The 13,435-nt window shown below is 37.5% G+C and overlaps 1 protein-coding gene across 2 annotated transcripts in view; it reads left to right on the forward strand.

Annotated features, from left to right (window-relative positions):
* The window catches only part of TAF2 (TATA-box binding protein associated factor 2), a 117,766-nt gene that overhangs the window by 7,356 nt on the left and 96,975 nt on the right, over nt 1–13,435 (forward strand). For both annotated transcript variants that reach the window (XM_003340684.4, XM_056823154.1), the window contains exons 4-6: nt 6,625–6,743; nt 11,457–11,598; nt 12,673–12,904. In XM_003340684.4, the coding sequence (XP_003340732.2) occupies nt 6,625–6,743; nt 11,457–11,598; nt 12,673–12,904 (493 nt within the window). The remainder of the gene's footprint in view (nt 1–6,624; nt 6,744–11,456; nt 11,599–12,672; nt 12,905–13,435) is intronic.

Here is a 13,435-nt window from a genome sequence, read left to right on the forward strand (position 1 = left end):
ATTATAAGAGATGTAGAACACTTCTTCATGTGCTTGTTAATAGTTTTGATTTCTTTATCTGAGAACTGCCTATCCATTTCCCTTGCCCATTTATCAGTTGGAGAATGGCTTGATTTTTTGTACAATTGATTTAGCTCTTTATAAATATGAGTAATTAAACCTTTGTCAGAGGTTTCTATGAAGATTTTTTCCCAATTTGTTGTTTCCCTTCTGATTTTAGTTGTATTGGTTTTGTTTGTACAAAAGCTTTTTAGTTTGATGTAGTCAAAATTATTTATTTTACATTTTGTGATTCTTTCTATATCTTGCTTGGTTTTAAAGCCTTTCCCCTCCCAAAGGTCTGACATGTATACTATTCTGTGTTTACCCAATTTACTTATGGTTTCCTTCTTTATGTTTAAGTCACTCACCCATTTTGAATTTATCTTGGTGTAGGGTGTGAGGTGTTGATCTATTCCTAGTCTCTCCCACACTGTCTTCCAATTTTCCCAGCAGTTTTTATCGAATAGTGGATTTTTGTCCCAAAAGCTGGGATCTTTGGGTTTATCGTATACTGTCTTGCTGAGGTCGCTTTCCCCCAGTCTATTCCACTGATCTTCCTTTCTGTTTCTTAGCCAGTACCAAATTGTTTTGATGACTGCTGCTTTGTAATATAGTTTTAGGTCAGGGACTGCAAGGCCCCCATCATATGTGTTTTTTTTCATTATTTCCCTGGATATCCTTGATCTTTTGTTCTTCCAAATGAACTTTGTTATGGTTTTTTCTAAATCAGTGAAGAAGTATTTTGGTAGTTCAATGGGTATGGCACTAAATAGATAAATAAGTTTGGGTAGGATGGTCATTTTTATTATATTGGCTCGTCCTATCCATGAGCAGTTAATGTTTTTCCATTTGTTCAAGTCTAGTTTTAGTTGTGTGGCGAGTGTTTTGTAGTTGTGTTCATATAGTTCCTGTGTTTGTCTTGGGAGGTAGATTCCTAGGTATTTTATTTTGTGTAAGGTGATTTTGAATGGGATTTCTCTTTCTAGTTCTTGCTGCTGAGCTGTGTTGGAGATATATAGAAAAGCTGATGACTTATGTGGGTTTATTTTGTATCCTGCAACTTTGCTAAAGTTGTTGATTATTTCAATTAGCTTTTTGGTTGAATCTCTAGGATTCTTTAAGTAGACCATCATGTCATCCGCAAAGAGTGATAACTTGGTCTCCTCCTTGCCTATTTTGATGCCTTCAATTCCTTTATCTTCTCTAATTGCTACTGCTAGTGTTTCTAGTGCAATGTCAAATAGTAGAGGTGATAATGGGCATCCTTGTTTCACTCCTGATCTTATTGGGAATGCATCTAGTTTATCCCCATTGCAGATGATATTAGCTGTTGGTTTTAGATAAATACTGTTTATTATTTTTAGGAATGACCCTTCTATTCCTATGCTTTCTAGTGTTTTTAATAGGAATGGGTGTTGTATTTTATCAAAGGCTTTTTCTGCATCTATTGAAATAATCATGTGATTCTTGCTAGTTTGCTTGTTGATGTGGTCAATTATGTGGATGGTTTTCCTAATGTTGAACCAGCCCTGCATCCCTGGTATGAATCCTACTTGATCATGGTGAATGATCCTTCTGATCACTTGCTGGAGTCTTTTTGCTAGTATCCTATTTAAGATTTTTGCATCTATATTCATTAGGGAGATTGGCCTATAGTTTTCTTTCTCTGTTTTTGACCTGCCTGGTTTTGGAATCAGTACCATGTTTGTGTCGTAAAAGGAGTTTGGTAGAACTCCCTCTTTGCTTATTATGTCAAATAGTTTGTATAGTATTGGGATTAACTGTTCTCTGAATGTTTGATAGAATTCACAGGTGAATCCATCAGGCCCTGGGGACTTTTTCTTAGGAAGTTCTTTGATGGCTTGTTGGATTTCAATTTCTGATATGGGATTATTTAGGAATTCTATTTCCTCTTCTGTTAGTCTAGGCAGTTTGTATTTTTGTATATATTCATCCATTTCTCCTAAATTGGTGTATTTATTGCCATATAATTGGGCAAAGTAATTTCTAATGATTGCCTTAATTTCCTCCTCATTGGAGGTGCTGTCCCCCTTTTCATCTTTAATGCTGTGAATTTGCTTTTCTTCCTTCCTTTTTTTAACTAGATTGACCAGTACCTTGTCTATTTTGTTTGTTTTTTCAAAGTACCAGCTTCTTGTCTCATTTATTAAATCAATAGTTCTATCACTTTCGATTTTATTAATTTCTCCCTTAATTTTTAGGATTTCTAATTTGGTTTTCTGCTGGGGGTTTTTAATTTGATCGCTTTCCAGTTTTTTCATTTGCATTTCCAATTGATTGATCTCTGCTCTCCCTTGTTTGTTAATATAAGCATTCAGGGATATGAATTTACCTCTGATTACCGCTTTGGCTGCATCCCAAAAGGTTTGAAAGGATGTTTCGCCATTGTCATTTTCCTCGATGAAATTATTAATTGTTTCTATGATTTCTTCTTTAACTAAACGGTTTTGGAGTATCATATTGTTTAATTTCCAATTGGTTTTAGATTTGGTTTTCCATGTACCATTACTAATCATTATTTTTATTGCCTTGTGATCTGAGAAGGCTGCATTCATTATTTCTGCTTTTCTGCATTTGTGTGCTATGTTTCTGTGACCTAATGTATGGTCAATTTTTGTGAATGTGCCATGTGGTGCTGAGAAGAAGGTGTATTCCTTTTTATCCCTATTTATTTTTCTCCATATGTCTATTAATTCTAATTTTTCTAAGATTTCATTCACTTCTTTTACCTCTTTCTTATTTATTTTTTGATTTGATTTATCTAAATTTGATAATGGTTGGTTTAAGTCTCCCACTAGTATGGTTTTATTGTCTATTTCTTCCTTCAATTCTCCTAGTTTCTCCATTAGAAATTTGGGTGCTATGTTATTTGGTGCATACATATTGATTAATGATATTTCCTCATTGTCTATAGTCCCTTTTAACAAAATATAATTACCTTCCCTATCCCTTTTGATCAGGTCTATTTTTGCATTGGCTTTATCAGATATCATGATTACCACTCCTGCCTTCTTTCTATCAGTTGAAGCCCAGAAGGTCTTACTCCATCCTTTAATTCTGACCTTGTGGGTGTCAACCCGCCTCATGTGTGTTTCTTGAAGACAACATATGGTAGGGTTTTGGATTCTAATCCATTCTGCTATTCGTCTACGTTTTATGGGTGAGTTCATCCCATTCACGTTCAAAGTTATGATTGTCATTTGTGGACTCCCTGGCATTTTGATTGCCTTCCCTAATTCTAACCTTTTCTTCTTCGGCTCTACCTTTTAGTCCAGTGATTTACTTTGAATCAGTGCCCCTTGTCCCCTCCCTTGATGTTTCCCTTTTTAGTCCCTCCCTTTTTGTTCCCTCCCCCTCCCCCCTCTCTTTCCCTCCCTTTTTGTTCACCCTCTCCCCCTCCCCCCCTTAGTTTTCCCTTCTCCTTACCCTTGTTGGGTAAGATAGAATTCAAGATCCCAATGGATCTGGATGTTTTTCCCTCTCAGAGTTGATTTCCCTGAGATTGAGGTTTAAGTAAACCACCCCCCCCCCCCTTCCTCTCCTTCTTATAGGAGTTTTCTTCCCCTCCCCTTCCCATGTGAATCTTTGTGTGAGAATGATTATTCTATTTGGTCTTTCTTTACCCCCTATTTATACATTACATTTTTTCCCCCACATGTTAGTATACATAGGTTGATATAAATGTAGTCCTTATAGAAGAGAGTTTGAGTAAAAGAAGAAGATAACATTTTCCCCTTTCCTTAATATTTACCTTTTCAGGTATTCCTTGCTCTTTGATTTTTGGTATCAAACTTTCCACAGAGCTCTGGTCTTTTCTTTGCAAAAAGTTGGAAGTCTTCTATTTTGTTGAATGCCCATACTTTCCCTTGGAAGTATATAGTCAGTTTTGCTGGGTAGCTGATTCTTGGTTGGAGACCCAGCTCTCTTGCCTTTCTGAAGATCATGTTCCATGCCTTACGATCATTCAGAGTAGAACTTGCAAGGTCTTGGGTGACCCTGATTCGCATTCCTTTATATCTAAATTGTCTTTTTCTGGCTTCCTGTAGGATTTTTTCTTTTGTTTGATAGCTTTGGAATTTGGCAATTACATTCCTGGGAGTTGTCTTTTGGGGGTTTAGTGTAGAAGGTATTCTGTGAGCTCTGTCAGTGGCTGTATTGCCCCCTTGTTCTAGAATCTCTGGGCAATTTTCTTTGATTATATCTTGTATCACCATGTCCAGTTTGGTGTTTATTTCTGGCTTTTCTGGGAGTCCAATTATTCTTAAATTATCCCTTCTCCCCCTATTTTCCAGATCTATCACCTTGTCGGTGAGATATTTTATGTTCTCTTCTAATTTCTTGGTATTTTGGCTTTGCTTTATTGATTCTTGCTCTTTTACACGATCGTTGTCTTCCAGCTGCCTGATTCTGGCCTTTAAAGCCTGGTTTTCTTTTACAGTTTGGTCAAACTGGTTTTGTAGATGCGTGAATTTCTTTTGCATTATTTCCAACTTTTCCTCCCAGAAGGCTTCCATCTTTTTGGTCATTTCTGATTCAAATTCTTCATAGGTTTGTGGAGAGTTTCCATTTCCTTTGGAAGGTTTTGGAGCATTTTCTTTTATATTATCTTCTGTCTGCTCAGTATTTTGTATTTTGGCTCCATAGAATGTGTCCAAAGTCGCCCCTTTCTTCTTATTTTTCTTGGTATTTTGGGGCTTCTGTGGTTCTGTGGAGTTTGCCATTTCTGAATGTGGAGGATTAGCTTTTCTTATCTCTGGTGATCCGAGGCTTTAGTCCTGGGCAGATGTTGGTTCTATGAGTTTTCCCTGGGTTAAACTGAATATGCCTCACTGGAACTGGAATGGAAGGGTCAGACCACGAGGCCACACTCTCCCCCCGGCTCGCTTTCAGGAAGTTGCCTTCAGAATCGCTGGCCATGAGGCTGTTTCATAGGCCTGCGGGGGGATGGGCTGCAGCTTTCCCAAGCTCTAGGGCAAGGACTTTCACTGCGACTTGGATAGCAGGATCCAGCCCCTGAGGCTGTCTTGCCCGCCCTGAGGGTTGCTGTTGTTTCGACCAGCTCTCTGCAGGGGAAGCCCCAGGCAGGAACTTTCACCGGGACTGTAGAAGGCCCTGAGGGTTCTGCTCTCTGAGCCCAGCCAGGCTGCGGCTTCCGGGAGCCTTGGACTCTGCGCTCCTACCCCTGAGGTCCGAGTGATCTCGGGTTCTGGCTTTTAAGGGGAGCCGTACCTTTTGAACCGGGTCCAGGTCCAGGAGGAGGGTTCCCAGGGTCTGTGCTGTTGATCGTTTTGAATTTCGGCGCCTTAGGAGCTTATCGTTTGAGATGGGTCGGGAAGGGTTTTCAGGAGATCTGAGCTTTAGCTTTCTCTAAGCCGCCATCTTAACCGGAAGTCCCTTTACTAAGGTTTTTTGATGGAGTCATGTCAGAATTCTGAGTGGTATTCCTTCCTCCATCTTGGCTACTCTTCTAAATTATAAGTGCCACTAAAGTTTTTCCACCATAACGTCACTGGATAGAGGAGAGACCATAAGATATTTTAGAGTCCATGAAAACCCCTGAATTATTACTTCTTTTTTTTAAACCCTTACCTTCCATCTTAGAATCATTACTGTGTATTGGTTCTAAGGCAGAAGAGTGGTAAGCATTAGGTAATGGGGGTTGTGACTTGCCTAGGGTCACATAGCTAGGAAGTGTCTGAGGTCAGATTTGAACTTAGTACCTCCCTTCTCTAGGCCTGGCTCTCAATCCACTGAACCACCCAGTTGCACCTCCTGAATTACTTCTTAGACTTTTGAATGTCAAATTTTTGGATAGTTCTTTTTTATCCTTTAAAACAATCTTTTAAAATTTTATTTTTAAAAATTCTTTTAAAATCTTCATTTTTTCTCTTTCTACCCTTTCCCCTATTGTACAATAGAGCAAAACAAATTCCTACCTCGTTTAAAAATATGTCTCTTTTTTTTTATCATGAGTCATTTCTAAGAAAATTAGTAGCATGCATTTTCATCAATCCTCTGAAATTGTGCTTGATCATTGCATTGATAAGTCTTTAAAGTTGTCTATGCAATGTTGTTGTTGTGTAGAAATTGTACCCCTTGCTCTGCTTACTTTGTGTCTATTCATACAAATTTTTCCAGCTTTCTCTGAAACCTTTTCTTTCATCATTTTATATAGCACAATAATATATCATTATATACCATAATCCAGTCATTCTCAAATTGATGGCCACCCCTTATATTCCAGTTTTTTACCACTATAAAAAGGTCTGCTATCTAAATTTTCTGGTACATATGAGCCCTTTGCTTCTTTCTTTGCTTCCTTGGCACTTAGCATAATGCTTAGCATAATAAATATTTCTTCATTCTTTGTTCATTCATCTATTGGTAGAGAAAAATTTTTTTGTTTCCCTGAGTGCTCCATACACTAATAAAATCACAGGCTCAGATCAGAGGCAAAATGAATATTACAAAAAGTTATGAGCAGGCCTGTCAATGGCTAAGGAAAGTCCTCAATATAGTTTTTATTATTTGACTTTAAAACTTTGCCCTTTTACCTTGCAGAAGAAATCTCAACTATTTTTCCAATGCTTATGCTGCTGCAGTTAGTGCTGTTGACCCTGATGCTGGAAATGGAGAACTTTGCATTAAAGTTCCATCAGAGCTTTGGAAACATGTTGATGGTAAAGTATTATGATTAAATGACATTAAATTATAGAGATATAAAGCTTTTTTGTAAATAAAAATAAGGAGAATTATGAATCACGTAATTAAAGAGAGAGAAGAGAGAGTGAGTGTGTAAGGAATCAAGATATAATGCATTGAGATATTACCTTGGAGTTAAAGAAACCTTGGTTCAAATCCTGCTCTTGATTCACAGTAGCTGTGTGGCCTTTGAGAAGTCAATTAGCCTCTCCTTTCCTCTAGGAAACTCTCCAGTCAACTAACATTAAAGAGCTATTAAGTGCCAGACATGGTGGTGGGCCCTAGGAATAAAAAATTGATCTTTATTCCCAAGAACATTATTTACCTAAATATATTCAGAATAAATTCAGAGTAGTTAAGGGGGGGTCTTCAGGGTGTCTAGGGAAGAGTAGCCAAGCCTTTTTTGGGGTGTTGCTTCCAGTCTTTAGTGGTAGACCTGCTTTGATGTCTACCTGCCACACGTCTCTTTCCTGTGGCTTCCAGAAGCAGATACATCCTGATAAAACTTTCTTGGCAGATGGGCTAAGCCAAGTTGAGGATAATTGATAGGCCTCAAACCCAATGGTGTATTAGGGAAGGTGTCTACTCCAGGCATGTGAAGGCTTCTCTGGCAGAATTGGTGGATTTGCTAACTCTGCCTCTCTTAATCCTATTTATGTGAGAGTCAAAAGACATCACCTATACCAGTGACAGTAAACCTATGGCATGAGTGCCAAAGAGGGTGCATCCCCCTTCCCCCAAGTTTGTTACTAGAAAGGCAGAGGAAATTGGGCAGAGTAGCTCCCCTTCCCCTCTCCACTGTGCCTGATGACATTTTTTCACATCCTCTGCCCCTCTGCCTAGCAGCCCAGTGAAAGTGCACAGGGGATAAGGTGGACAGCTCACAGGTGGCAGAGCTGGAGGGAAGCAGAATGCTTGTGTCATTCCCCTCTCCCTCTCTATACTTGCTGAGGACATTCCTTACTTCACACACCCCTTCATCCAGAAGCCCAATGGGAGTGCTTCTTCCTTTCCCTATGTGGGGTAAGGGGCATTTGGTGGAAGGGAGGGGCACAGCCCACGGTCTCTGGGGGGACCAGTACAACACTCAGTCATGGGGGTGGCAGGGAGTCAGGGCCGAGCAGTCCATCTCTTAAAGGTTCACCATCATTGACCTAAACCATTTTACCATTTACTATTTTATTATTTTCCTGTTTTATTCTCAGAAATCCTTTGGTGACAGGCAAGCAACAAAACGCTAGGAGTTGTAGTCACAACCTTGCATGCAAATGGCCCAGGGCATAGAGTCTTCCTATTGAACTGAAGCAGCAGTGGGATTCATTAGACTTTTTAAAGACAAAATTGCTCACCTAGAAGCAACTAGAAAAGTTGGCTTAAAAAATTAAGTACTTCACCTAAACCTAACTCTGGACTGCTTACTAAGGGAGGTGGGGAGCTTCCCTTGCAGTTGAAAAACACACACACACATGTACACGCACATGCACACACACACTCTTTTGCAAAGGTGATCATACTCACCAGTGGTACATGGAATGTGCATGTGTTTATGGATATACCTAAAAGATGAACAGTTCTTTTTGTGAGAACACTCAGCAGGTATCACATCTAAAGAATAGTCCTGAGTGAAACAAGACTGTCAAATGAAGGCCAACTTACTGAAATCAGAGCTGGATACATGTTTTTCTCAGAATCACTCACTGTGATGAGAAGCATTGTTCAAATCTTATTTGGTCCACAAGTTTGTATATCTCTTGAAAGGAATGAATGGCAGGGTTAGGACAAATGTGACTGCCACTTGTAGTAAATTACTAGGGCCATGCCATCATCATCAGTGCATATGCTTACACCCTGATGAAGTCAAAGAAAAGTTTTGTGAAAACCTGAAGACTCTTTTCACCAATATTCCAGAACAAGTGTGTAATTCTGGGTGATATTAATGCCAGAGTAACTACAAATTATCAGACATAGTAGGGTCCTTGGGAGGAATGAAGTCAGAAACAGCAATAGCAATGGTCATTTAATACTGAAGACTTGGGTGTCTTATGACCTCATAACCAACACTATCACCTCTGAGGATGAGATGCATCAGAATATGGATCAATTCTCTGCTGCTTGTGCTTATTTTGGCCATAGTTAGCCTAACAGTTAACACACAGAAAACAAGTTTTCTACCAGCCAGCACCACACCATCCATATGTGGAATTACTGACTACAACAAATAGAGAAATTATGAATGCTGTGGATGTGCACATAGATGATGCAAGGTCACCACTTGCATTGCCAGAACTAGCTCAGTCTTTGGAAGAATCGGAAGGAAATTGTGGAAGAGAAGAGATATTAGACTGCCTACCAAGCTGAAGGTTGATGGAGTCCTTGTGCTGACTTCATTGTTGTATGCCTGTTAAACCTGGAGGGTACAGCAGCCATGCCAGGAAATTGAATCACTTCCACTTCAGTTTTCTTAGGAAGATGCTGAAGGTCACTTGGCAAGATAAAGGGACTAGACATTGAGGTATTTTCTTGAGCTAAATTCTTGAGCATTCAAACACTACTGCAGAGTTTGCAACTTTGATGATCTGGCCACATTGTTCAAATGCCAAATGCACATTTGTCTAAAAAACTATCTTATAGAGAGTTCAAACAAGGCAAATGCTCACATGGTCAGAATAAATGATACAAAGGCACTCTGAAGGTCTCTCTGAAGAACTTTGGTATCAATTATGAAACCTGAGAGACTGGTACAGGGCCAGCTAGTATGGTGTGACTGCATTAAAGAAGGTGCTGTGCTCCATGAGCAAAGCAGAAATTGTAGTAGCTCAAAATAAAAATAAAATTTTTAAGTTTAGAGATATCTCTATCCTAAGTGTTCATATAGGATATTTGTCCTCAGCCTGAGTCTTCTGAGTTTGTATTGGTCTGATAAGCCACAGTCAAACATATTGTACATAGACCCCAACATAAATGATGTCATTTTGGTCCTCTTGAAAGTAGGAAGGACAATAGCCAACCAGGGTAATTAGTGAAGGAGGGTTTGCAGTTGGGGCTGGGATCTGAGAGAATTTGTATCAAATGTGGTGTTTTAATTGAGTCTTCAAGAAAGTGATTTATTGAGCTCTGGGGGTAAAGAGGAAGTGCCTTCCAGGCATGGGGCACAGCCAGTGCAAATGTATAAAGATGGGAAATGGAGATTTATATGTGATGAATAAAGAGAAGACCAGCTTGATTGGATTATAGAGTTCTGGAAAGGAATTTATGTAGGTTGAGTCTAAGATCCTTTAGGGCCAGGTCATTTAAAATACAAATAAAGCTTGTATTTTATTCTCTTGGAGCTCCTGGAGTTAATACAGTGTGAGCAAGAGTGACATGATCAGGTCTGCCCTTAAGGAAAGTCACTAAAAGAAACAACTGAGAAGGTATTTTCACACTGAGATGAAATAACAGATTCAGTACTAAAATAATATTATGGATATACAAATATATGTATATATATGTATATATATACATACACACATACATATATATGTATATTTATGCCAAGATGGGAGAAGTTGTTTTTCTTTAAATAGTCATTGACCTGTAGAGGATAAAAAAAAAATCTAAGCTACATATGTTAAAAAGTAAGAGAAGGGGGCAGCTGGGGATTGAGAGTCAGACCTAGAGATGGGAGGTCCTAGGTTCAAATGTGACCTCAGACACTTCCCAGCTCTGTGACCCTGGGCAAGTCACTAAATCCCCATTGCCACTAATACCACTCTTCTTCTTTTTTTTTTTAAACCCTTACCTTCTGTCTTGGAGTCAGTACTGTGTATTAGTACCCCTCAATACAGGGTCACACAGCTGGGAAGTGTCTGAGGTCACATTTGAACCTAGGACCTCCCATCTCTAGGCCTGACTCTCAGTCCACTGAGCCACCCAGCTGCCCTCCATACTATTCTGCCTTGGAACCAATACACAGTATTGGTTCCAAGACAGAAGGCAACGGTTTAAAAAAAAAGTAAGAGAATAATATAGAATTTTTTTTTTTGTGGAGATTCAATACAGTTTAGAATTATTACAGATTCAAAACCTTGGAGATGATAATTTCATCAAATAATTATTGATTTTTTTCTTTGTACTGGCTTTCGAGTAACTCACTAATTTTACACATGAAGAAATTGAGGTCCACTGAAGTCAAATGGTTTACAAATAGCTACTTATACTACTAACTAAACTAAACTTAGTGGAAGAGCCAATTCTAAAGCTCAAGGCTTTTAGCTCTATACTACCCCAATACTAAATATCTTTACATCTTGAATGAAATTGGAACAGACATACTGATTGCATTTAAATTAAGAAGCAGTATGTTGTATGGATAGAGAGATGGCCTTTGTTAGAGATGGGGAGGCAAAAAAAATCCTGTGTTTACAAACTTGTGCCTAATAAATGTTTGAAAAATTAATTATAAAAAGGAATAAAGTGTTTTCTGAAGCTACATCATTTTTTGGGGTTTAATAGTGAATTAGCTTTTTCAGTGCACTAAATGCTGGTAATATGTTTTTGGCTTGGAAAAAAAAAAGAAACATGAGACTGTTTTTCTTTGTCAGACTGAGGAAATGTAAAAGTATTTGCTCTTTTGACTCTGATGTTTTATAAATTAAAATAATAATATGAATTTGATATGTACTTTTTTGTGTTTTTATTTTTTTCTTTAGAATTAAAAGTTCTGAAAGTACACATTAATTTTTCTTTGGATCAACCAAAAGGAGGCCTTCATTTTGTGGTACCGAATGTAGAAGGAAGCATGGCAGAGAGAGGTGCCCATGTTTTCTCTTGTGGATATCAGAATTCTACAAGGTCAGAAAATTAATATTTGCAAATATTACCTAAGTAAGATACTAGTAGAAAGTCAGCAGTTTATGACTATATTCATCTTTATTCTTAGGCAAAGCACTTAATATTTTGTGAAGTACAGTTGATTCTCATTATTCTTGGTAGTTAAATTCTATAAAATCACAGTGAACACCAAATTAGTGAATACTGAACCATTGCTCCCTGGGGATTAGTTTCCTGAGAGCCTCTGATCACAAGATTTACATTACCACTTTCCCGAACGGCTTCTTATATAAGTAGATGAATTTCCTCCTCCTTATTCTTAAAGTTTTGTATTGTTGATTCATTAACATTGAACTGATGACCAACAGCACTATGACTTATGCCTAAACAAAGCTTATCTAACACATGTTTTCTTTGTAAGGCTAGATAGCACTTCAGCTCTATGCTTAGGGGCCATTTAAGATGGAAAAGTCACCAACAAAATGCATAAAAATGTGGTACTACATAAACCTTGAAATGGCTACTTGCTTACAATGTGAGAATTGAAACAGGAAGATAGAGTTTCACCTTATCCACAAAAGGGCTTCCAGTATTGATTTGGGGATCACAAATTTTAGTGAGTAGGTGAATTCCAAATATGGAATCTAAATAATGTTAGACTTTAGTTTCTTAATTTAGTGAATAGCAGTAATCTCAACTGATCCTAAAAGGCTATTATGGTAACTAAGCAGATTTTTTTAAAAGGGAGAGGAAGGGAATCCAATCAGTAAATCTTCATTTTAAAACATTTTCATAATTAAATTTTATTTTTTAAATGAAAATGCATTTATTTTCTACCCCTCCCCCTAAAAAAGCTTGTGACAACTATGCATAATCAAGCAGAACAAATTTCCATGTCAATTTGAAATCATAGTTGATCACTATTGGGAATTAGGTGGAAAAGAATAAAAGTAAATGTTACAATTCTTAGCCAAATAAATGAAATACATGTACTACCTAGAAATACTACTACTGAAAAATAATACATCAAAGCCTAGTTATTAGAGTTATTTTTAAACTTTTGCTGTTCTTCAATATTTGTAATTTTTTTTTCAGATTTTGGTTTCCTTGTGTTGATTCATACTCTGAATTATGCACATGGAAATTAGAATATACAGTGGATGCTGCAATGGTCGCAGTTTCTAATGGAGATTTAGTAGAAACTATTTATACCCATGATATGAGAAAAAAGACTTTCCATTACATGCTTACAATTCCAACAGCAGCATCAAATATCTCTTTGGCCATCGGACCTTTTGAAATCCTTGTGGATCCTTATATGCATGAGGTAATTATATCTTTGTCTCTTCTTATATACTGTAATACTTTTTATAGATGATAGGATATTAATAAATATTAAGTCTCTTTAGAATTTTGGCTCATCTGGAGAGAAAGCAGAATGTTATAGAATAGAATACAGAAATTAGATACTGAAAATTTGTATTTGAGTTCTGGCTTATGTACTTAATAATTATGTTTATTTTATTTTCATATAAATTTAAGGGTATATCTTTCTTTTTTTATCACATACCTTTCCTAATGTATATCTTTTCCTACCCCTCTCCCAGAGAGCCATTCCTTATATTAAAAACAAAAAAGAGGAAGAAAAAATTCCACAGTTGACATATCAAAAAGTCTGAAATGCAGTTACTCTCACCTATCCCCACACATACACATAAACACACTGTATTCTTCAAGTGAATAGGGAAGAAATATATTTTTACATCTTTTCTTTAGAGGTCAGCATTGGTTATTATAATTTTCCAGCATTCACTTTTTAAAAATTTTATTTGGTCAATTTCAAACATTATTCCTTGGT

Source organism: Monodelphis domestica, chromosome 3 (genome assembly GCF_027887165.1).
Source record: "Monodelphis domestica isolate mMonDom1 chromosome 3, mMonDom1.pri, whole genome shotgun sequence".
NCBI lineage: Eukaryota > Metazoa > Chordata > Mammalia > Didelphimorphia > Didelphidae > Monodelphis > Monodelphis domestica.